Source organism: Peromyscus leucopus, chromosome 4 (assembly GCF_004664715.2).
Source record: "Peromyscus leucopus breed LL Stock chromosome 4, UCI_PerLeu_2.1, whole genome shotgun sequence".
NCBI lineage: Eukaryota > Metazoa > Chordata > Mammalia > Rodentia > Cricetidae > Peromyscus > Peromyscus leucopus.
In genome coordinates, this window is record NC_051066.1 from 6,387,647 (window position 1) to 6,411,823 (window position 24,177).

The following is a 24,177-nucleotide window of genomic DNA, read 5'->3' on the forward strand; positions in this document are numbered from 1 at the left end:
TTTTTTTTTTAAACAGATAAGATAAAAAGTTACTTCTCAGCTGGGTGGTGGTGGCGCACTCCTTTAATCCCAGCACTCAGGAGGCAGAGGCAGGCAGATCTCTGAGTTCAAAGCCACTCTGGTCTACAGACAGCCAGGGCTACACAGAGAAGCCCTGTCTGGAAAAAACTTATTTCTCCAGCTGGGTGTGGTGGCATATGCTAGTAATCCACCACTCGGAAGACTGGGGCAGGATGATTGAGGCAGGATTCAAAACAACTTGAGTTACATAGACCCTGCATCAAAAGGAAGGAGAGGGGAGCTGTCTGTCTCCCCGGAAACATGAAGTCACACTTGAAGGTGTTTTAGGCAGATGTTGCTCCCTGTGGCTGGTGTGTGCCCTCGGAAGGGCAGGGAGTGCCCTCAGCCGAGTGGTCTGTGTGTGGTCTGTTGCAGAGTGTGATGCAGAAGGCTGCATTCGAGGCTCTCCAGGTGAAGAAAGACCTGGCGCATCGGCAGATCAGGAACCAGGTGAGTGCAGCTGGTCCTGCTCCCCTTACAGACCTGGCTCGCTGGGCCAGCCGTCAAAAGACTGGAGTCTGGCTGGCCAGCTCACGTGAGACCTCTCCCCGGGAGACCTTCTTTTCCCCAGCAGCCACCAGTGGGACTGGTGCCTCGTGCCTTGAACAGCGCTGGAGATGGCCTCCTCCCAGAACCTGGCCAGAGCCTGCGGGCAGATACAGTGTGTGCCGCCATGATACATGGGCTGGAGAGAGGGCAGCTGTAACGTGGCTCTTTGGGAAACTGGCCAGCTCGGACTCCAGTACCCCCATCAGCTCAAAATGACTGAACAGTGGCTTCTGGGGGTGGGTTGGATTTCCCACTTGAGTGGGCAGCCAGGTCCTAAGATCTGCTGAGGAAGGACCCTGGCTTGGTAGGGGGAGGCCACCCTCCCATCTAGACTCCACTGCTGACCTGTGGGGTGGCCTTGGGCAGGCCCTGCTGGAGCTCGTGGGGCTGGGCCAGAGGCTCTGCAAGCTGTCAGGCTATGGGAGCGCACATCACTTTGTGTTCACATGAACCTCGTGTTTTTGCATGCTCTCCTTTCTTTTTCTCTTCTTGTTTGACCTAAACCAGCTGGATTTTTTTTTTTATCTCCCTCTTTAATTTCAATCCCACATTGCCAGACATGAAGCTCATTCCTCTGACCAGGGATGGTGGGGTCAGGGACTCAGGGTTGGAAAAGGCCACAGGGACATTGATTGACTGGCAGGGTTAGAGAAGTCACTGGCTGTGGGGCCTGGGAGCATGTGGTGACCCCCAGATATTCTCAGTGACCCTGTTCCACTTCAGACCTTGAGCTGGGCTATCCCAAGGAAACATTCTCTCACCACTCTGCTCTGTGTCCTTGGACAAGTTCCTTAACCACACTGAGCGTCAGTTTCCTTACCTTTGGTGAAGGCAGTAATGCGCCCCAACAGCCAGAGTACCAGTGAAATGAAGCCGCTGCAGCCCGGCAGCGCACAGGAGGTGATCGGCAAATAACCGCAGCTCATTACTGAGTCACGTTTGTTACCCGCTGGCCCCCTTGACGGCTACATGAAAGAAGCATGTTCATGCCACAGTCCACAGATAAAGGCCCCAGTGATGAGCAGGAAGGAAGCCCTCCGTCTCACAGACTTTCACCCAGTGCCCGCCCTGAGATGGGCCCCGTGCTGGGCTCTCGGTCAGTGATGTTGACCGAGACATGTATGTCCATGTTCCAGGCCACCCAGGGCCGTGAAGTGGCAGCTTGTTTTTATTCCCTTTAGTGAGATCCCAAGGCGCACAAGCTCCACCGTGTCCGGGGCTACCCAGCCTCCTGGCAAAGGTCTCTGGTCCCTGCTTGGCCAGGCAGCAGCACCTAAGGGATCGTGTGATTGTCCATCAACGCCCCTGTCTCGTCTTCTGTTTAGATTAGGCTAATAGAGACTGAGTTACTGCAGCTGACACAGCTGGAGTTAAAGAGGAAATCCCTGGACACAGAGACGCTGCAGGTATGTGAGGCTCCAGCCGGACAACACCCTCACCCCATGCCCGACCCCAGAGCGGCTGCTCCTCAGGCCCAGGCACGGGGTTCCCCGCAGGCAGAGGGCAGGTCCAGCCCTGGGTCCAGCACGGCCCAGGATCAGCGGCAGCTTGTGCTGGGCAAGAGGGTCAGAGGAAGGTTTCACTGCCAGGCCTGATGGGCACCATCACCATCTCTGCATTCCCTTCTCTGGGCTGGTGGCTGTGTGGCCAGGCGGGCTTCAGGTCCCACTCTCTGGGCTGATATTCCCTGTTGGGGGAGTTGGGGTATCTCAAGAGCCTGTGAACAGAAGCTGGCTGCTCACAGACCCCCGGGGGCAGCACGGATTGGCACATAGCAGTCTGCACTGGACACTGGGACCTGGCTGTGGCTCACACACAGCCTGGCCATACAGCCTTGGCACATGGAGGAAAGGGGTCCCCTTCTCCCTTCCCTGAACCTCAGTCTCCCTAGACGCACACAGGAACAGGGTAGGATGGCATGTGAACACATGCTCACGCCGGGCTTCCACCTGCCACTGTCTGTGCCCAGGAGAAGAGTTGACCCACAGCCTCCCAGAACTGAGGGTCCCGCTGCCCTAGGTGGCCTTAGACCTGTCATTATTTCCACTGCCCCTCGTAAGCCCCTCTCTAAGGTGGGAGCCATTGTTCATGGCTGGCCTGTGTCATCAGCCCATCAGAGAATGTTCTGGGTGAGCCCGATGGTTTTCACAGATGAGGAGCTGGGCTGCGCAGGGAAGCGGCCACCACTCTTGGTCCTTGCCCGTTTGAGTCACAGGGCTGTCACTGTTGGGACCTCCGTGGGGTTTCCGAGGACAAGATAAGTTTGTGGTCACAAAAACAGGGCAGTTGGCACGTGTCTCCCTGTGTGGCAGCCTCCTCATCTGTGTATGGTGCCCCCTCATCTGTGTATGGTGCCCCCTCCTCATCTGTGTATGGTGCCCCCTCCTCATCTGTGTATGGTGCCCCCTCATCTGTGTATGGTGCCCCCTCCTCTGTGTATGGTGCCCCCTCCTCATCTGTGTATGGTGCCCCCTCCTCATCTGTGTATGGTGCCCCCTCCTCATCTGTGTATGGTGCCCCCTCCTCATCTGTGTATGGTGCCCCCTCATCTGTGTATGGTGCCCCCTCATCTGTGTATGGTGCCCCCTCCTCTGTGTATGGTGCTCCCCTCCTCATCTGTGTATGGTGCTCCCCTCCTCATCTGTGTATGGTGCCCCCTCATCTGTGTATGGTGCCCCCTCATCTGTGTATGGTGCCCCCTCATCTGTGTATGGTGCCCCCCTCCTCATCTGTGTATGGTGCTCCCCTCCTCTGTGTATGGTGCCCCCCTCCTCCTCTGTGTATGGTGCTCCCCTCCTCATCTGTGTATGGTGCTCCCTCATCTGTGTATGGTGCCCCCTCATCTGTGTGTGGCAGCCTCCTCATCTGTGTATGGTGCCCCCTCATCTGTGTGTGGCAGCCCCCTCATCTGTGTATGGTGCCCCCTCATCTGTGTATGGTGCCCCCTCCTCATCTGTGTGTGGTGCTCCCCTCCTCATCTGTGTATGGTGCCCCCTCCTCATCTGTGTATGGTGCCCCCCTCATCTGTTTATGGTGCCCCCCTCATCTGTGTGTGGTGCTCCCCTCCTCATCTGTGTATGGTGCCCCCTCATCTGTGTATGGTGCCCCCTCCTCATCTGTGTGTGGTGCCCCCTCCTCATCTGTGTGTGGTGCTCCCCTCCTCATCTGTGTATGGTGCCCCCCTCATCTGTGTATGGTGCTCCCCTCATCTGTGTGTGGTGCCCCCCTCATCTGTGTGTGGTGCCCCCTCCTCATCTGTGTGTGGTGCCCCCCTGCTCTGTGTGTGGTACCCCCTCCTCATTCCGGTTCCACATCAGCCCTTCTTGCATTAACTTCCACCTGTGTGCTGTGGTCAATCAAGACCTGTGGCTTGTCATCCCCTTTGTGTGGCCTTTCCCCCTCCACTGTCACCGTCACTAGGGTCCCATGCCTGGCCTGAGGGCTTGGGAGGAGGTGGGTTGCTGCAAGAATAGGGACCTCCAGACTCGGTCCCTCCACTCGGCCTAGAGGCGTCAGTCAGAGCCTGAATTCAGTTAGTGGGGCTCCCAGGCCGTGCCTGGCTGCATCGTGGGGACACCGCAGGAGCCGACAGTGGCCTCAGGTCTGATCCTTTGTTGCAGGAGATGATCTCGGAGCAGCGCTGGGCGCTCAGCAGCCTGCTCCAGCAGCTCCTCAAAGAGAAGAGGCAGCGAGAAGAAGAGCTCCATGACATCCTGGTATGCTCTCGGCCTCTGCTCTGCCTCCTCACCTGGGCGTGCGCCCCTCGGTGCCGTGTGCGCTCCTGAAGCGCTTGTTATCCCAGTAGTAGGTGCTCATCGAAGGGAACTTCAGGTGCCAGGTCCTTGGGTGCTGTCTTAGGGAGTTTATTTCCTCACAGTCAGAGAGCTGATCACAGCACATCCAGAGTCAGCAGGAGGAGAGAACACACGTCTCAGCCCCTGCACAGGGCTCTCCATGCCCTCGAGATGTGTTGGAGGGCAGTCCCCAGTATTCTCCCCAGGACAGGACTCGTTGAGAGCAGACCACTGCTTCTAGCCGGAGTGGCCCAGCCGTTCGGTGTGACTGGTTCTGGCCTTTCACTCTGGCATATGTCAGGTTGGCTGAATCCCACTCCAGACATCGGTTCCTACACACTCTGGCTAGGCTTGCCAGCCAGGGCTGAAAAGATGGAATCACTCCTATCTTTGAATGTCCCAAACGTCCATCCTAGACCAGTTGAGACGAGTGGGGCCAGCTCTCACAGAGCACACACAGCCCAGGTGATGTGTCCATGCCCATCCAAAGTGACCCATTCCCCAGGATGCCTCGCTAGTGTGTGAGCAGTGACCTTACCTCAGCAGGCCCAGGAGCCACATGTCTCAGGGAGGAAGCACCAGATAACAGACCAGTCGGGACCACGGACCCGGAAGGAAAATGTTGCCTGGCATAGTGCCACAACCCCATCACCCCAGCCCTCCGGGGCACAGTACAGAGGAGAAGGGAGAAGGCCGTGAGACGGTTCAGCAGGGTCTAATACTGCCGCCAAGCCTGATGGCCGGGTTCTACCGGGACACCCGGTGGAGGGACAGAACCACCTCCCACGGTTGTCCCCACGGTTGTCCTCTGACCTCCGCGTGTGTGCTGTGTGGGGGCAGGGAGGCGCGTGCAAGACAAATTAATGTTATATCCAAACTTAAGAAAGGACAGTGGAGTTCCCGGCCGTCTCAGGAGGGACCGCCAAGGACAGTCAGATGCAGAGCCGCTGAGAGACAGATGCCTGCTGCTGCATCTGTCTGGAGCACACGCTCTAGAGCAAGACAGACCTGCCCAGATCTTGCTGTAGCACTGGGACAGATGTGAATCCCTCCCTGGGGGGTCGGCTCTTCCAGAGTTGGGAGGAGGGTGCCTCTGGGATAGCACCCACCCAGAACAACCTTTATGAACATCCCAGTGACAGAGCAAAGACCTCACTGCCATTGGTGACAGCCCTGTCCAGCAAAAGCGCCCTTCTCCTGAAGAGACCTGCCTAGCATCCAGGTCAGGCCTGCTCTTGGGGACAGAGGTGGCTGCACAAGACTTTGCTGTCCCACAAACAGACGAAAGGGGTCCCTCTCAGCTAGTGACAGGGTGGGGCTGAGTGTGGGAGGCCAGGAGCAGGGCTCCCCTGCCGAGCTGGTTCTCTGCAGCTGTTGGGCACAGCTGTGCTTCCTGTCTGCCCTGAGGTTACAGCAGGTGAGCAGGTGAACAGATGGGAAAGCCCGCACACTCGGAGGATCGTGGAGTCGGAGACACGGTTTGATCATCTGTTTCCTGACTGGAATCTGAACGGCAGCTAATCGTGTCAACTTCTGTTATTGGCAGGTGGAATTAGAAGCCAAGAGCGAAACCAAGCAGGAAAATTACTGGCTTATCCAGTACCAGCGGCTCTTGAACCAGAAGCCTCTGTCCTTGAAGCTGCAGGTAAGGACCCTGGTGCTCATCTGGCCCAGGAGCTAGAGGGATCTTTCCAGAGATACCTCAGCCCAGCCCCAGTGGGAACCACTGCACTGGGGATCCCACGTGTCAGCTTCCTGCAAGGAAAGTGAGTGAGTATTCACCTATGGGAGAGGAAGGAGAGTGGTCCTTGCTGTGGGCGGGGCAGGTGGGCGGGGCAGGTGTGGTCCCGCCCCTTCCCTCTCTTTGTGCACTCATGTGCACACATACACATAAGGTCTCCCTACGTAGCCCTGGCTGACCTGGAACTCACAGAGATCTCCCTGCCTCTGCCTCCTGAGTGCTGGGACTGAGGGTGTGCGCCACCACACCTGGCCTAACACACACAATTTCTTTTTTAATGTTTAGTTTTGGGGTTTTTGTATGAATGTGTTTTGTTTTATTTTGAGGCAGGGTCTCACTGTGTATCACTGGCTATCCTAGAACTTGTCGTGTAGATCAGGCTGGCCTTGAACTCACAGAAATATACATGCCTCTGCCTCCCAAGTGCTGGGATTAAAGGCATGTGCCACCAAACCCAGCCTAGATTTACTTTGTTTGTATGTGTGTGTATGTACCTGTGAAAGTTTATGTGCACCATGTGCATGCAGGTGCCCCTGGAGGCCAGAGGGCATCAGACCCCCAGAACTGTCTTGTAGAATATTAGAGGGACCAGCCTTAATATTATACATCCCAGGGGCTCAGGAGAGAGAACTACTAACGGCGAGGACTATTTTCAGGAAATAGAATCTCAGCACACGGAGCTCTATAGTCCACTTGCTTTAATTCCTCTGGCATAGCATCCTTTATACACAGCTTCAGTTCTGTTTTCATGTCTAGCTCCTTTCTTGTCTGATTTCTCTCTATATTTATCTACTGTCCCCTCTAGGTTCTATCTTAATTCCTACATCTAGTTCTGTCCCTTCTAGGTTCTCATCTATCTAGTTCTTTCCCCTATTAGCTCCTCTCTCGTCTCCTTCTCTCTCATCTGGCTCTTCCTCATCTTGTTCTTCCCCATCTGGCTCTTCCTCATCTTCCATCTTGTTCCTCTAGTCCTCTCTTGTAGCCCTTCAATCTAGTTCTTCCCCATCTCAGCTCGTTCCTCTCAAGTTCTTACCCATCTAGTTCTTCCATTCTCTTTTCTCTTCTCCTCCTCTGTGCCCTGGAAGTCCCAGTATATAAAGGGAGGGTCCAAGCTAAATTGTGTAAAGCTATTACTTAAGGTTCCACCTCTCCTAGGCGGTGTCCCCTTGTGGAATTTACCATAAGTCAGGAGACTTGCATGTGGGCTGTTATCATTGTTAGTCCTCGAAAGTTGGGCACCCACCTGGGCGGTGTTTCCTGTAGTCCTTGAAAGTGGCTAAGGGAGATAATCTGATTCCAGAGAAAGCCTTTCCTGAGGCTGTTCTCCAAATACCTGGAATGTGTATGTCCAGAGAGTGATCAGTCCACACTGTTAGCCCTTCTTAGGGAAAAGTCAATTGGGAGAACTATGAAGGCACACATGATTTTCATAACAGAAGACAGCTGATATATAACAAGCCAAGTAACACTAAAACTCCTTGGGATTTGGCTTCCTCTGGAGGAATTCCCTGATCCCTCCAGGTAGTGACTTTGCCATAACCAGCTGAGTTCTTAGGATATATTCCTGCGGCCCACAGCAGAACTGGAGTTACAGGGGGTTGGTTGTGAACTGCCTGAGGTGGGTGCTGGGAACCAAACCTCAGTCCTCTGCAAGAGCAGCACGCTCTCTCAACCACTGAGCTCCACGGATGCCGTTCTGCTCACTCGCTTTCTCTCATAAGTTCTGATGGACGGCTCCCCGTCCATGCTTACACCTCTCCCCGTTGTTCTCAGGTGTCTGCATAGTGCCCAGGATGTGGCCTGGCTTCTTGAGCCAGCTCCTTCCTGGTAGACATTTAAGTGGCTTACCATTCAAGTGTAGAAAGCAGAGAACTCGCGTGTAGGTGGATCTGTGCACTGCACACACCGTCCTCTGGGAAAAAGCCCAAGGAGACTGTGTCATGGACTCTGGCTGTTTGTCCTATTTGAAACCCATGGGGTCTTCTGTCCATCCACTCTGACCCCCTCTTCCCCGTGGGGCCGTCCTGCAGGAAGAAGGCCTGCAGCGCCAGCTGGTGGCCCTGCTGGTGGAGCTGTCCGCCGAGCACTACCTGCCCATATTCGCACACCACCGCATCTCGCTGGACATGCTGAGCCGAATGAGCCCTGGAGACCTGGCCAAGGTGGGCAGCCACTGGGGGAAGTCAGAAAGGCTGACTAGGCCTGGACCCAGTCTGGCCAAGGGTTGGTGTATATTTTATTCCATTTTGGAACCGCTGCCCGGTCGGCCTCCACTCACCTGTGTGCTCGGCCTGTCAGCTAACTAAGAAAGTGAGGAATGTGGATCCTGAAGTCTGGATCTTCACCTGTACGGGTAGCACAAGGTGCTTGGGAGGTTCTGCGCCAGCCCCAGCCTGTGCCACGGTGTCACATTCACAGCCATAGCCCTGCCCGAGCCCAAGTTAGATCCTGACCCCACGCTGAGCGCCTTTCATGGAATTAATCCATTTCTCTTCCAAGTGAAATAATGCTGACGGTCACCAGCCCCTCCCTGGGACCCACACATGCCTGGCATCTTAGGTGTCTCACACACCAGCCACGAACCTGGAACTTGACCGTGAGTGGCTGGTAGCAGAGTCCCTGCTGCCATCCTCTTGGTGTCCTGTCTCATCCAGGACGATGAGCTCCAGGTGCAGGAGACTTTATGACACTGGGGGGCTCAGTTCACCGTGTGCGTGACTGTGGGGCCAGGGGCCAGGGGAGCTGGGGTGCAGGTGACATCGGGCAGTCCTGTCCCCTGAAGCATTTAGTAAACCACATATGTCATAGATTTCCTTGGGGGGAGGGTTCAATGATGGCCACGTGACAGGTGAACCCGGACCTGAGTCAGCTCTCTACACAGCTGTGGTTCTGCCCTGCCGCATGCTGACCCCAAGGCCCTGTTTTCCATTGAAGATGCCAGAGGTGGGGGTCGAGGCCGTCCTGTGGGCTTGGGCACTATGTGTAGCTTAAAGCAGGAGGCTGGCTCCCGCTCCTACCCACCCTCAGCTCTTGGTCTTCTTTGTTCTGCCACAGGTGGGTGTCTCGGAAGCAGGCCTGCAACATGAGATCCTACGGAGGGCCCGGGACCTGGCAGATGCGGCCAGGGTCCAACCAGGTGCTGACTCTAGGCTCTTTCCAGGGCTGTTGAGGCCCAGGTGTATGTGGACTGTGGATGGACTCAGGGCTACTGGCTCCAGGGCAGCACTCTGGGCACAGAAAGGGCTTTGCCTGGGGGAGGGCTGGGGAACAGAGGCACCTTTGGGGTGTTCCCATTCTGCCGTCACCTCATGGAGTCCTTCTGTTTCCTGGGAACCTGGTAGAGGAATCCTATCCTGCAGCTCCACCACTAGATGGCGATATGGCCCCAGGCAAGTGATGGCTTCGCTCTGAGCCTCATGTTTCTGAGCTCCGAAGGATCCAGAGTGTGCAGTGGGCAGAGAATTCACTCCCGTCTCACGGATGGAGACGTGGGAAGGAACGAGGCTCAAAAAGAAAGAGCCTTTCCCTGCTCTCGGACTGGAGGACCCCTCCTTTGTCCTTCAGATCAGTCACTTTGGTGATCTCCTAGGGATTAGGATCACCTCAGCACGATTCCTGCTTAGCCTGTCTGTCCCTCTGGTTTCTTTAGAGTTGGAACCACCCAAGGGTGAGGTCCTTGATGTCCTGGAGCCCCCCGCAGCACCTCAGGAGCCTCCTGAGTCAGTGAGACCATCTGCTCCCCCAGAAGAACTGGACATGGCGACCTCAGAGTGTGTCGTGTGCCTGGAGCGTGAGGTTAGTGTGCGGAGATGCCACAGAACCCAGGACCCCCGTGACCCAGATGGGAGCAATACCAACATCAGTTCCTAGAGGTGGTCTCCCCCAGAAGGATCCTTCCCTCGGCTTATTAACTAGATTAGGGGAAATTTCCCCTATCATGACTCACCAAGAACGCGGTTTTCCCTGCCAGGTCTTTTTACAATTGTTGCAAAATTAGCACTGCAAAAAGTAAACATGCGGGTGCTTAGAGCCAGGTCCTCGCGTCCACCGAGGGACAGACTTAGAAAAGTAGCCAGGAGCTGGCATGGGGTGCACCCCTGTGATCCCCGCTTGTGAGAGGTAAAGATAGCAGGGTCTCTGTGACCCAAAAAGGCTGGAGAAATGGCCCACGCTTGCTGCTCTTCCAGAGGACCCAAGTTGGTTCCCTGTAACCGTGATAGGTGGCTCACAGCTCCAAGGACCCAACCCCTCCTCTGCTCTCCGTGAGGAGCTACACACGTCTCACACACACGTAAATAAGGCGGCCACAGTGGCAGCTGGATAGCTCTCCAGCTTTCGGAAGACTCCGGGATGCTGTGGGGAAGAGCACAGGCATGAGAACTCTAACCACGGCCCTGTCCTCGGGCTCTGGAAATGACTCCCAGTCTCATGATACGCTAAATGAGTGTAGAGTTGGAGACTTCTCGGGACATATGCATACCATGGGGTCATGCTAAACAGAGTGGGGCACATATACAAGGCTAGTTGACCAATAAGGTTGAAGTCATTTTAGACCAGGCATCAGAATTTGGCAAGTACACAGAATAATTACAAATAGGCCGAGAGCCAGGTGGTGAGTGGTACACTCCTGGTATCCCAGTCCTTGGGAGGTGGAGGCAGCTCGGTAATAGGGCATTGGGCCTAGGATTCAGCGGAGGAAAGGGCCGTAGGGCTGCAGGTATTTAAGTGCTATTGTAATCCACAGAGAAACAGGCACAAAGCTGCCAACAGGCCTGACCAGGTTTGCGCATCCACAGGCGTGCTCCTGGGGCTGGGACGTGGTCAGGCTCCAGGACAGCCAAGCATCCCCGCCACTCACCTCTCTCTCTCCACAGGCCCAGATGGTCTTCCTCGCCTGTGGCCATGTCTGCTGCTGCCAACAGTGCTGCCAGCCGCTGCGCACCTGCCCACTGTGCCGCCAGGAGATCTCCCAGCGCCTCCGGATCTACCACAGCAGCTGAGCGCACAGCCGCCCGCCCGCCAGCCAGCGCTGGCCCTCGCTTGGCGCCACCCCTACCGCTGCTGGGCTCCCACGCACCCATGTTCCCCAGACTAGGGCAAGACTGCCACGGCCTTTTGCCACCCCCAGGCAGGCAGGTGGCGTGTTCCTGGTCAGTGACACAGTGGACAGTGAACAGATGGGCATATCTGCTGGTGACGGAGCCTGTGGGACAGGGGCAGGGTCCAGGCTGTGGAGGTGGCCATGCCGCCAGCAGGACTCAGGAATCCATGATGCTAGGCAAGCCTTAGTGCCACAGCCAGCTGTCGGCCCCTTGTGGAGGTGTCCTTGTCTGTGGCGTGTACCACTTGGCCTGAGGTGGGGCGGTGTTTGGGTCGGGGTGAGCTGTGCAGGACCGCTCCCTCCCAGCCCTCCTCCTGCTGCTTTCCAGTACCCGCCCTCCCGTATCTGCATCCTCAGCCCACAAGGCAGCTTGATTCAAACAGGAACACCAATAAATCTGAGTTCCTCCCTGAGTGACTGTGCGTCCTTGGGAACTTGGGAGGGATGGGAGTGGGCAGGGTCCTAGGAGAGGGCAGCTCCTCGGGGGAGAGGGAGCAGAGCAGAGCTAAGGCACCTAGGCCAAAGGGAAGGCCGCACTGACATTTCCTGGCTGAGTTAGGCAACGCCCTCTTCTACAGAGGGAAGAGGGACAGCCGGGGATGGCCTCGTTATTTATGAGCAGCTTGTGCCCATGGCACGGGCTGTGTTCCCTGCGGTGATTATCCTAGGTAAAGAGACTGCCAAGCAAACTGACCAGGCATGCTAACTCTGAGATGGGCCGTCCACTCCCACCAGCTGTAGTGACAGGGCCAGTCCATGTGACATGACACCCTCTGCCCTTGTCAATATGAAGTGTGTGGCCTGCAGCAGGTGCTCAGCAAGTGCCACCTGATGAGCTCTGGGGAATTAGTGTGGCCATTGGCACCTAGCACAGGCCTGGAGCCCACCCTCGTGGTAGGCACTCTGGAACTGATCAGCCATCAGGAGGACGGTTACCTGAAAGCTCTGTGGCCTCTCCCTTCTCTCTGAGCCTCAGTTTCCCCCTCTAAAATAGGGCATTATAAGATCGGGTTAGGGTCAGGTGGTGGTGGTGCATTCCTTTAGTCCCAGCAGAGGCAGGTGGAGCTCTTGAGTTCCACGCCAGCCTGGTCTACAGAGTGAACTCCAAGATAGCTGGGCTACACAGAGAAACCCTGTCTCATGAAAAAAGAAAAAGGGGGCACGGGTTAGAGAGAGAGAGAGCTCAGAAAGGTGGTTGGCCTTTTGAAGTTTGGATTCCCACACTCACGTGAAAGAAAGGCAAGTGCAATCACAGTACTGGGGAAGCCCAGGCGGGCAGATCCCAGGGCTCACCAGCCAGCCAGGAATCCTAATTGGTGTTTCAGGCTAGTGAAAAACCTCGTCTCAAAACACAAGGTGGAACGACACTGAAGATACTCTGGCTTCTACATGCACATGTGAGTTCACACCTATACACACACACACACAGGGACCTAGTAGCTCCTATGATGAGTCCCAGAAAGCTGAGATGAATGGGGTCCCTAGACACCCTAGGCCCAGGTCTCCTGGACCCCAGCAGCACATAAGATGAGCTTTAAATAAAGCGTTTATTGATGAGCAAAGCTTACACAGTTTGCATAGATTCTTCATACCATATCTGAAGGGCGATGGAAACCCCAAGGCACTAGAGGACATTGGAAGGAATTAGTGACACAATTGAGTAGGCCGGGGGACTGGTGTCCCTGCGCGCCAGCCACATCCTAGGGGCCTTGAAGAGGCCTGTCTGCCTTGCTCTCCCAACCCCAGCATCCGAGTCTGCAGAGGCCCAAGGTGAGGGTCATGTGTCAGTCATCCTTGCTTGGTGTGACCATCATGACCAAGGGGACAAACCCAAATGGCTCACAAGGACGTTGGAAGAGGGGTCTGAAATTGTCAGGGTTAGAGTGGGCTCAGAGGCCACATATTGTCTTCAGCAGTGTCTCAGAAAGCCACGGCCCTCGGTGTCCCTCGGGAGCCCCGCCAGCTTCCTGGCAGGTAGTGAGTACCTTGGAAGAGCAGGGCGAATAGCCCACATCCAGGCTCTGCCAATGAGCAGCTGTCAGCCCAAAGTGGGGGTGGGGGAGCCAGGCAGACAGGAGCGGCGAGCACCCGAGATTCTCCAGCTTTCAGACACTTTCTTCACGTCTCCATCCGGCCTCCGTCGGACACTCCCAAGCTCCCCCACTCAGGACACTTCCCCTGCACAGACTACCACATTCTGGGCCTTTCTCACCCCATCTCAGGCCCCTTGCATCTCTCCCCTGCAAGACCCCAAGCCCCACCCTCCTACAGCAGCAGCTAGCAAAGAGAGGCCAGTGACAGCAGTCTGTCTAGTCTTGGGGCCTGCAGGGAGCATGAGACAGACCGGGCCCCACCCCTTCCTCACCACCTTGGTGCCGAGGAGCCCCAGAGTGAGATGACAGAGTTCACCGGCTTCAGGAACAGCACCAACGCTTTCACCATCTCCATCCAAAGACACAAGATCCACCATGAGGGAAACAGGTGACGGAGGAAGGAGGGGGTCACCAGCCCCTTGCACAAAGAGGAAGCCCTCGAAATCAGACGTAGCATTGGAGACCAGCCCACAGAGAACAGGGCAGTAACAGGTATATTGAACCCCATAGGGTGACTTGGGTAAGCCAGCCCCCTGCAGGTGCCACACCACCCCAGCCACCTCCCCCACAAGGCACAGGCTGGGGTACCCCTCCCCAGACATGAGGCTACAGTGCCCAAGGAGAGGCAGCCCAGTGCAGTGTCCAACAGAAGCCTGGGGGCCGTGCCTAGAACTCGGTCTGCACACCTGCGCTGTCCTCGGTGGTGTGGATGGGAGGACGGCGACCAGGGCTGGACACCTGCTCCCCGGTCTCCTGGTCACTGGGCTTCGGGGTCTCAATGTCCATACCCTTTCCAGGTGGGAGATGCCCAAGGGGCGAGGCTGGCGGTGAGGAGGCCTCAAGGCCTGCCACGGGCTGGGGGCTCTCCTGGACAGGGGCCCCATTGAGAAGGGGGCTGGCTGGTGGGGGGCTCTCAGCCTGCAGATCCTGGGCCAGCAGACCTCGGAGCTCGGCAACACTGTCCGGGGATGCAGGTGAAGGCGGTTCCGAGCCAGCCTCAAAGGGCAGCTCTGACTCCTCGTCCTGGACCACGGACACCACCTGCTTGGCACGCCTGCGCTTTTCTGTGAGGTTGGCTGCTTCAGAAGGGCAGGGGCTGGGGCTGCCCCCACTGTCACTGCCATCACCGCTGTCGCCATACTGTTCGCCCCAGTCGATGGGCGCACCCTCGGCCAGCAGGTGTAGGTTGGGGTCACTGTTATGCAGAACCATGCTGTCGCGGTAGAGGTTGTGTTTGCGCTGCACGGCGGCCTCCTTCACAGCTGCAAGACCACGGAGAGAGACAGCGCTCTCAGCACGGGACTCGGGCCCCGCCTCACCCCAGGCCTCCCTGCCGCAAAGCTGTAACTCAATGCCCCTCACTGGCCGCTCTCAGCAAAGCCAGGGACCAGGGAGGAAGCAGGCACAGAGAAGCCAGTGGTCCAACCCAGCCTCCTCTCGGACTCTTGGGTCTCTCTATGCGCTTTAGCTAACGCCACCTGAGCCTCCTCTGGGCCGCCCCTCCTCGCTCACCCTGCAGGATGTCCTTCATGACCGTCTGCAGCACCACCTCCTCGTATGTGTTCTCCACCAAGATGAACCTGGCGAAGTCCTCAAAGATCAGTTCCTGGAAGCGTGGCAGCTCCTGCCGGGGAAGCAGGTAGAGATGGGTCAGAGGCTTTACCCCGTTGGCCAGTCCCTGAAGGGCTAGGGCAGGCTGGGACTCACCGACTTGCAGGTGGGGGCCAGCTTTTTGAGCAGAAAGGGAATGGTGATCTGCAGCAGCGCCTCCCGGAAGAACCTCTTGCGCACAGAACTGCTGTCGTAGTCGTATTTCTGCAGGGAAGGAGGCAGAAGCGACCTGGGTCAGGGGCTCCCCTAAGCACCAGGGTCCTCCTGGAGACGGGCTGGGCAGTCGGCTCTGGCTTCAGAGGCCGTGCAGCTTCCAGCCCGGTGGAGTCAGGCTCACCTTCAGCACCCGCTCCAGAATCCGCTGGATGGACTTGCACAGCTCCTCCTTGGTAGGCCCCTTCCCCAGCTCCTGGTGCAGGAGGGTTTCGAAGGTGTACACAGCATTTTCCATTTGCTGCAAGGCACACGGCAGGGCTTGTGAAACTCTCCCAGGGTGTCCAGAGCCCCTTCCTGAGCCCGTGGCCAGTCTCCCCACCCCACAGCTGCCACAGAGCACCCGGAGATGCTCTGGGGTGTATGCTCGCTGGGTGTCTAAATGCAGGTGTCTGCCTCAGAGTACAGAAATCCCAGGAAGGGACTAGGCAGTAAGGACAACTTCCGGGGACGGGGAGTCGGGGATCCTAAGGAGGATGTCTAATAGGCAGCCAGAGTCAGCCAGGTGAACAGGAGGCAAGGTGCTCAGAGCGGCATGGAGGGGAGAAGGGCCTCCCTCTCCTGGTGATGGGGGCCATGGAGGGCAGCTATCGGGGTGCAGGCTGGTGGGGACACACCTCTCGCATGTGGATCTGGGCTCGCTGCTTGAACACAGATGTGCTAGACACGTCAAAGCGCTGCTGCAGCCCATCCAGCCGCAGAGGCTGCATCTTCTCGTAACAGCTCTGCATCTTCAGGGGGTGGTAGGCCAGCTGAGACAGCTTCTCCATGTACTGCAGGGGGCGAGGCCACATGGGTGATTGCACAGCCCCCACACCCACACCCTGCCTGGGCCTGGCACCAGCTACCCAGGGGTGGCCTTTTGGAAACTGTACCCCTTAGCGGACACCTGGGAAGGCCCAGGAGAGAAGGGAGGAGGATCTGAAGGTATCGCGGCGTTGAGGGGAGAGGCCAGCCCAGGCACTAGAGACAGTTCTCATCCCTCAGGTAACCTTGGACAAACACCCAGTCCCTCTGAGCATCGCTGTCTTCAGGTCCCAAATCAGGACTTCTAAGGCCCTTCTGGGTTCTCAAATTCTGATTGTTACTGCCTGGGATTCACAAACTTAAAGTCCAAAGGAGGAGACTAAAGCTCAGGACCAATTCCAGACCCAGGCAGGCTACAAGGGACAGCCACCCTAAGAGCTAGGTCAAAAGGGCCAGTAAGGAAGACGCATTGCTTCACTGTGGGGTGTGTGACCTGTTAACGATGCAGCTCACGCCTGACGCTTACCTCCCCGCCCCTTCCTTCATCCCTCACTGTCTATTACTCTTACACTTAGCAACCACCCTGCCTCATAAAGGCTGATGGTAAAGGGTCAAAATAGCCACTCTTGCCTCCAGCCGCCAGCCCCATTAGACTGGACAGCTTTGCCCTGTGGCTTCTGCCTCTGGTCTCTGTAGATGCTGAGAAAGGGCAGCCCATCGTGAGACACAGTGGACGCTCTGGGGGGACACCAAACCCATGCCCAAGTCTCACCTCGCCCAACTTGTCAATGCCCCCTTCGTTGATCACGTTCAGATTCATGTCTGTGACTTCTTTGAAGAAGACATCCCGCACCTCAGTGAAGCCCTGGCTGGTGGGCACCATCAGGGCCTCTAGGATGGACGGGATGTAGGGCTGGACGTGGTTCCTCACACACACCTCCGCCTTGGGAAGGATGAAGGCTGTATGGGGAGGGAGCGGATTTGGATGGCGGGTGGCGTCGGGACACAATCTATCCCATCCTACCACCCCAGCCTTTGCACAGCCCATCCCAGATGCCCGAGAAGCTGCTGTGTTAGAGGTACTGGTGACGTGAGCTAGCTCACTGACCGAGAGAGGAACCAATAAAGACAGCAAATCAAAGCAGGAAACCGAAACCGGGCTGCCCTGGCTTCTGTCTACCCTCCTAGCACTCCAGAGGGGCAGGCGGGAAAGTCAGAAGTTCAAGACCATCTCTGCTACATATTTAAAGCTAGCCTGGGATACATCTCACAAAAGAAAAGGAAGGAAGGAAGGAAGGAAGGAAGGAAGGAAGGAAGGAAGGAAGGAAGGAAGGAAGGAAAGAAAAGAAAAGAATTTGCAACACAGGTGCCTTGTGGATCCATGAGCTTCGTGGAGACTGACCCCCGCCCTGGAGCGGGGTGCTCTGAAGTCTGCCCCACTTCTTGCCTGGCTAATACTACACGCAATAAATGTCAACTCTCAGTCCACTTCCACTAAACTCCCAGTGACCATGGCTGGTCCACAGTCACCTCGGGAAGCCACCACCTGCTGGTACCCCATGTGGAAGGAACACAAAGTGAATGATGAAGGGAGCCCGTGCAACCGGGGAGTTAGGCGTTTCCAAGGTGACACGGTGATCCACCAGGTGACATGTCACCAGACCTGAGTGGGCCGAGGATGGACAGAGGCCTGAACCTCAAAGACAAAAATCTCCACATTCAAAATCTGAGCTAGAGTCAAAAGCTTGTCATCCTAGGAACTCAGGAGGCTGAGGCAGGAGGATCACAGATTCAAGTCTAGCCTGGGTAACTTACAAGACTTTGTCTCAAACAGTATTTAAAAAAAAAAAAAGAGGCCGGAGCTGCAGCTTGGGGACAGAGTCCTTATCCAGTGTGGATGAAGCCCTAGGTTCAATTCCTAGCACCTCTAGAATCAAATCTGAAGAAATAAAACTTATACTGGGCGGTGGTGACTCACGCCTTTAATCCCAGCACCTAGGAGGCAGAGGCAGGCAGACCTGTGAGTTCGAGGCCAGCCTGGTCTACAGAGTTCCAGAACAGACAAGGATACACAGAGAAACCCTGTCTCAAAAAACAAAAAAGTAGAAAAACAACAACAACTTAGAGAAAAATTTGCAGGAGAGCCTTGGATTTGATTCTGAGTCTTCAGCAGAACCACCTCCAGTGAAACTGGAGAGAAACTGGCCTGGCCCTGGAGAACCGTGTACACACACAGCGGCTTCCGGTCCACCCACCCCGGATCTTGCTAGCCAGGTGTTCCTTGGAGGTGATGATCTGGTCCATGTCAGTGCGGATGACTGCCTCCATGGCCGGCCGGGCCAACTGCAGCTTAGAGAGCACCTCCTCAAAGTGCACCTTGGCCTGCTCAAACACCAGCCGATACACGGCATCGGAGATCTGTGGGTACAGGACAGGAGAGGCGTCAGCCAGGGCTGAGAGCAGAGTGCCAGCCGTCCCCCTCAATGCCCTCGTCTCCGCCAGGGCCTCCCGGGTCCACTCACCTGGATCCACTGTCGCTGTCGCTCTTGTGGCTTCCCCTTTAGCCGGGGGCCAAGCTCTGCCTTCAGCGCTGGGCCCAGCTCCTCCATCACCAGGTTGCTTAGGATCTAGGACCAAGAGACAAGAGTCAGGGCCGGGGTTGGTGCTGATCCACCTGCCTTATTTCTCTGTGATTGCAGCCACTCAAGGCCCCTGCTCTGGGCCTCCTCCACACCCCTGCGGGGCTAGCTCCCACACAAACCCTACAGGTATCAGGTGTCTCTGCCTGGGTGCCCAACAGCACCCTTGAAGTCAGGTGTCCCACCTCAGGGCCTCTGCATATCTCCCATGCCTCTGCTGCGCATGTAAATACGTCTGTGGAGTTAGTGTCTCCTGCGAGGCAGAACTCCTGATGGGGGCTAGAGCCGTACTGTTCACAGCTGCCCTGCCCCCCAGCACCCAGGGGCACGAGTGGGCAGATTTACAGAGGTTCTCACTCACCCAGATCTGATCTTGCCATCTCTTCCCAAACCTATTGCTCCCCAGAACCCCATTCCTGGTACCAGCCTTACCCACTGGGACCCCAAGATGACCTGGGAGGGCTCCTCACACAGCCCTTCTGTCCTCACCTGCACCTCATTCCCACACAGCATTTCCCAGGTGCCGTACTGCTCCTTCGACTGGCGGTACATGCGGATGGCATCGGTAAATGCAGGACCCTCCACCTTCGAGTTCTCAGGGATCCCTGCCCAGGATGGAGGGAGGGAGAGAGGGAGAGACGAGAGGTCAGCAAATGACCCTCTGCCAAGACCAGTCAGCCAGAGCGCGCATTCACCCTCTCTAGGGCACACACAGCAGGAAGAGCAGCTGTGACTCACCTGGCAGCACCCTGGCAACCCTGTGCCCCCACCCCCGACCCAGCACAGTCATTAACGCGACCTCACAGAAAAACAGCCATAAGTAGTGAGTGGCCAAGCTAGAACTGGAAAGTCACCCCTCCCTTGGACAGCACAACACGGCTCCTGGACTCCTGAGACCCACACTCTAGCCCTGTTCCCCACAGAGTGGCTACATTAGTGTCCTGTGACCCTCTGGTGGCATGACAGACTCCAGTTGTGCAGACCAGACAACCTCTGTCCCAACACCAGACATCGCATCCCAGCTTGCAAACAGCCAGAGCTGGTCTTTGTCAATACACTTTGCTACAGAAGTAGACCAGAAGATGAACTTGACCCATGGGCTGCTTTCTGGGCCTTCCTTTATATCACTGAACCCCAAAAGAGCCCCCGTTTCCTCTTATGGGAACAATGACCTTAGCCTGGCATCCTACACACACTGGGGAGACTCTCTGAGCTGCATCATGTGGACAATGAGCCAAGAAGGGAGCACCAGGGCCTCTTGAATGACACTTTTGTGTGGTTTTGGTTTTTTGAGGTGCTGAAGATCGAACCCAGGGCCCTGGGTGTGTTAGGCAAGCACTTTATCACTGAGCCACATGCCCAGCCCCTGAAGGACACTTTTTATCAGAAGCTAAAGAGCCCCCTGGGCCCTGGGTCTGTCTTGTCTATGTGCCAGCGGGTACAGATGCTAAAACATTATTGAATAAAGAGCTGGGAGTGAGCCGGGCGGTGGTGGCGCACGCCTTTAGTCCCAGCACTCAGGAGGCAGAGGCAGGCGGATCTCTGTGAGTTCCAGGCCAGTCTGGGCTACAGAGTGAGTTCCAGGAAAAGCTCCAAAACCACACAGAGAAACCCTGTCTCAAAAAAAAAAAAAAAAAAGAGCTGGGAGTGTGGCTCAGTGGTGGAGTGTTTGTGTAATATACACAAAGTCCTGAGTTCAACTCCTAGAGTGGGAAAGTAGAGCATGGGAGGGTAAAACGAGAGTAGGCCCACTGCTAACAACCAGGAAAAATACTGTTCCTCAATGCGGCTGCTACTGGTGGTGATGGTGGCCTGCGTCACGAGGGAGTTAATAAACACGGCATGGACCCCAGACCAATGCTGAGGAAACAAGATACAGGAAGTGGCCAGCTCTGAGTAGGGAGAGAACGTGGTTAACACACCCAACCTAGCCACGTGCCCCTGACCACAGTGTCCCTGGAGCCCCAGAAGGGGAAATGACAGTCTGTGCATCACAAACCCCAGCGTCCACTGAGTGACAACAGGCTGAGTCACCCCACAGAAAGAAAGCTCCTCCCTCCCCCGCAGCCAGCGGCCCACAGGGATCGCTGCCTGTCAGAACTCAGCCGACAGCACCCACCCCAGCTTTCAGGGACTGGGGCCAGCCTGTGGGCAGAGCAGAGGGTCTTCAGCAAAGGTGGTACCCAAGCCAGGGCAGCCAATGTGGCCCTGAGAGGAACCCAGCCAGGCTCTCAGGGGGACACAAGTCCCCTGGAGCCCAGGTCTGGAAAATCTGGCAATGCACAAATCACAGCCTCTCTCAGGTCTAGAAAGTTCCACTGTGCAGGTGGCAAGGAAAGCGTGTCCAGGGCAGGGGCGTTCCAGGTAGGGAAAGTGAGGCAGCGGCCAGGGCAACAGCAGGTTTACCATCCACTCCCTCTGGGCTCTTCCTGTGAGCCTGGCCGCTGTCCACTGTGTTCACCTGGCTCACACCTCAGAAGGTGGCTGTGTTTGTAATAACGTCTCTCTCCTAACAGCAAAGCTCAACTGAGAGGTTAGGCTGAGCTCAGATCTGGGTGGATTGGTGTCTTCATAAAAAAGGGAAATCTTGTGTGTGTGTGTGTGTGTGTGTGTGTGTGTGTGTGTGTGTGTGTGTGTGTACCTTTACTCATCCATGTATGTGCATGTTGAGGCCAAAGGTCAGTGGGAATTTTCTTCTATCCATCTTCTTTCTTTTTTAATTTAATTTTATTGTATGTGTATGGGTATTCTGCCTGCATGTATGTGTCCATATTTGTGCAGTTCCTAAGGAGGCCAGAAGAGGGCGTCGGAGCTCCTGGAACTGGATGTGAGCCATGTGTGGGTAAAGGGACAGGTCCTCTGGAAGGCAGCCAGAGCTCTTAATCACTGAGCCATCTCAGCCCCTCCAACTTATTTTTTGAGACATGGTCTCTCACTGAACCTGGAATACATTTTAGCTAGACTGGCTGCCTCTGGCCACTGCGTCCCCTCCAGGACTGGGTAACAAACAGATGCTGCCCCACCAGACTTTATGTGGGTGTTAGGGATCCAAACTCAGGCCCACAGACTCCTACAATGCTTCATTCACTGAGCTGCCTCCCTGTCCTGTTTGCTGGCTTGTTTGTTTGCTTTTGAGACAGGTTCTAAACTTAGCCCAGACTGGCCTGGAACTCACTATATTGTCCAAGTCTGAGCCACCATAACTCACCTTGAAAGAAGGGGATTTTTATTTGTTTGCTTGTTTGTTTATCGGAGGCAGTCTTGTTTGTTTATTTATTTGTTTATTGAGGGCAGTCTTGTTTACTTATTTATTTATTTATTGGAGACAGTCTCACTGTGTAGTCCTAGCTGGCAGGCCTTGAACTTACAGAGATCTGAGGCAGAATGACCACTATGAGCCTAGAGATTTGGGGCCAGCCTGGGCAAGACTCTGTCTCAATGAGAAAACTGTGCTCAACAGAGGAATGACTCACCACTGACACCTGGTCCTCTAACCTCCAGAACTAGAAAAAAAGTAAATTTCGTTGTGTGAAACACCCAGTCCTGGATGGAGACTTCACACACATCGGCCCTCTTAACCCTCAAAGAGGGAATGGGGCAGGGTGGGGGCTGTCTTAGCTTCAAAGAAACTGAGGTTCCAGCTGCGCGTGTGTGTGCGCGCGTGTGCGTGTGTGTGTGTGTGTGTGTGTGTGTGTGTGTGTGTGCCTGCCTGCATGTTTGCATGTGGTGGTGATGCGTGCATGAGCGCACACATATCCCAACATTGGGGGGAGGGGTCCAGGCAGGAGGAAGACAGCAGGTTCGAGACCAGCAAGACTACATAGCAAGACTCTGGCTCAAAAGAAACCGAGGATGGGATGGGCAAAAAACACATCGCTAAGGAATAGTTAAATCAGGGCTAGAACCCAGGACCAGGGACTGAGCAGGATGTGGACACCAGGCCGAGGAGGGCTGAAGTCAGTGCCCCAGCTGCCTCCTGCCACCCCCCACTGCTCCGGGAATGCAGGATGTGAAGGGGGCCCTAGCCAGGCTGGCAGCCACCCAGCTTGGCGTCCTTCCCTACCACCCACCCCCACTTCCTGGCAGGGCCAAGAGTGAGCAATTCCAGGCTCCACAAATTCCAGGCCCAGCCTCAACAAGGGAGGAAGCAGAGAACTTTCTCACAGTCCTGGGGTGGAGGGAAGGGCCATGTCTGGGACTAGCCTTGTCAGCTCCTGCAGGGGGTAAGAGAGCTGGTCTGGAGTAGGACTTTCTGTCATAAGGCTCTTTGGTACCTCCTCTCCGGCCCACAACACCCAAGACCTTCCAGCTGAATGCCTGCTGTGTGGAGGCGCTTTTTTGGTTTTTTTTTTTTTTTTTTTTCAGCGTTATCTGAACCAGCTCATTCTTCCCCCTGATACCTCCATTTCAGTCTCGACAGTCTATCCCCCAGGGAACTGACCGGTGGCTCCTCCCCACAGCCTTTTCCTCATCCTTCTCCTACCTGACCTGGGGTCCCCTACTCAGCCATAGGTAAGCCGGCAGCCCTGGGAACCTACAGAGGGCTCATGGGCCAGCAATAGGTGAAGAAGAAGGGTGCCCCAGGCCAGGCAGCCAGATCCTGAGCCAGAGGCCCAGCTCCAGGGACCTGGGAACAGGAGCCCCTTTGTGGGCAGCAGGCAGGGCCCAGGCCAGGTGGCAGGGCTTGGCCTGGCTGAAGACCTGGTTCCCTCCCATCTGACAGATTCCAGAAAGGGCGGAGCCCCTTCAAGAGAGGTGAGGTGAGCTGGGTTCAGCCAGGCGCCTACACCTCCCTCACCATCATGTGGAGCTGTGCCCGAGAGCAAGGTGAGAACCGCTTTGCCTCCCCCTGCCTCTGGAACCACATCGCCAGGCCGGGGTTATTCCTTCTCCAGGGGCAGAAAGACGCTCCTCACCTCACACTGGGAGACATCCCTAAGCTTTAGAGTTCCTCAACACCCTCTAGACCTGGCCTCAGAGCCATCCCAGCCTCACTTCAAGTCTTACACACAGAGTACTGTCCCCATTCCAAGTCACGCCTTTTGGGGGCCACAGCCTCCTACAGGGACACTTCCCCACCCCGTGCCTGCCCCATCACCTCCCCCAACACATGCACAGGCTCCTGGGTGACTCCCAGCCAGCACCCAGCACAGAGAACACCATCCTGGTAGCTCATCTGTGCCACATCTGTCTCCATCACACAGCTGGCTGCATGTGGGCAGGGTTCATGCCTCGCTCCTTTCCATAAGCTCAGAATAGAAGCCATAAATGTTTGTTGAATACATGAATAAACTGAAGAGTCAAACCATGAGTTTACAAAGGAGGGAGAGAGGGAGGGGGAGGGACCTTTGTAGATCGCCATGTGTAAAGAAGGAAATTATATCATAAGAAATATTTTGGGCCGGACAGTGGTGGTGCACATCTTTAATCCCAGCACTCGGGAGGCAGAGCCAGGTGGATCTCTGTGAGTTCGAGGCCAGCCTGGTCTACAGATCGAGATCCAGGACAGGCACCAAAACAACACGGAGAAACCCTGTCTCGAAAAACCAAAAAAAAAAAAGTATTTTGGTATGTGGTGTGACGGGATCTCACTGTAGCCCAGGCTATCCTAGAATCACTATGTAGCCCA

The 24,177-nt window shown here is 56.0% G+C and overlaps 2 protein-coding genes across 5 annotated transcripts in view; one reads left to right on the top strand and one right to left on the bottom strand.

The window, feature by feature from the left end:
- Lrsam1 (leucine rich repeat and sterile alpha motif containing 1) overlaps positions 1–11,658 on the top strand; it is a 49,491-nt gene extending 37,833 nt beyond the window's left edge. For 2 of the 3 annotated variants that reach the window (XM_028884755.2, XM_028884756.2), the window contains exons 19-26: positions 436–510; positions 1,935–2,015; positions 4,230–4,325; positions 5,950–6,048; positions 8,175–8,306; positions 9,199–9,280; positions 9,794–9,939; positions 11,019–11,658. In XM_028884755.2, coding sequence (XP_028740588.1) covers positions 436–510; positions 1,935–2,015; positions 4,230–4,325; positions 5,950–6,048; positions 8,175–8,306; positions 9,199–9,280; positions 9,794–9,939; positions 11,019–11,144 — 837 coding nt within the window. In that variant the 3' untranslated portion in view covers positions 11,145–11,658. The remainder of the gene's footprint in view (positions 1–435; positions 511–1,934; positions 2,016–4,229; positions 4,326–5,949; positions 6,049–8,174; positions 8,307–9,198; positions 9,281–9,793; positions 9,940–11,018) is intronic. The other variant, XM_028884757.2, reaches the window with a different exon arrangement.
- Positions 11,659–12,773: 1,115 nt separating this feature from the next.
- The window catches only part of Niban2 (niban apoptosis regulator 2), a 51,852-nt gene continuing 40,448 nt past the window's right edge, over positions 12,774–24,177 (bottom strand). Inside the window, exons 6-14 of one of the 2 annotated variants that reach the window (XM_028884754.2) lie at positions 19,038–19,153; positions 18,432–18,536; positions 18,165–18,327; positions 16,682–16,869; positions 15,780–15,935; positions 15,287–15,403; positions 15,046–15,153; positions 14,851–14,962; positions 12,774–14,600 (exon numbers count right to left, since the gene is read on the bottom strand). In XM_028884754.2, the coding sequence (XP_028740587.1) occupies positions 14,005–14,600; positions 14,851–14,962; positions 15,046–15,153; positions 15,287–15,403; positions 15,780–15,935; positions 16,682–16,869; positions 18,165–18,327; positions 18,432–18,536; positions 19,038–19,153 (1,661 nt within the window). In that variant the 3' untranslated portion in view covers positions 12,774–14,004. The remainder of the gene's footprint in view (positions 14,601–14,850; positions 14,963–15,045; positions 15,154–15,286; positions 15,404–15,779; positions 15,936–16,681; positions 16,870–18,164; positions 18,328–18,431; positions 18,537–19,037; positions 19,154–24,177) is intronic. The other variant, XM_037204538.1, reaches the window with a different exon arrangement.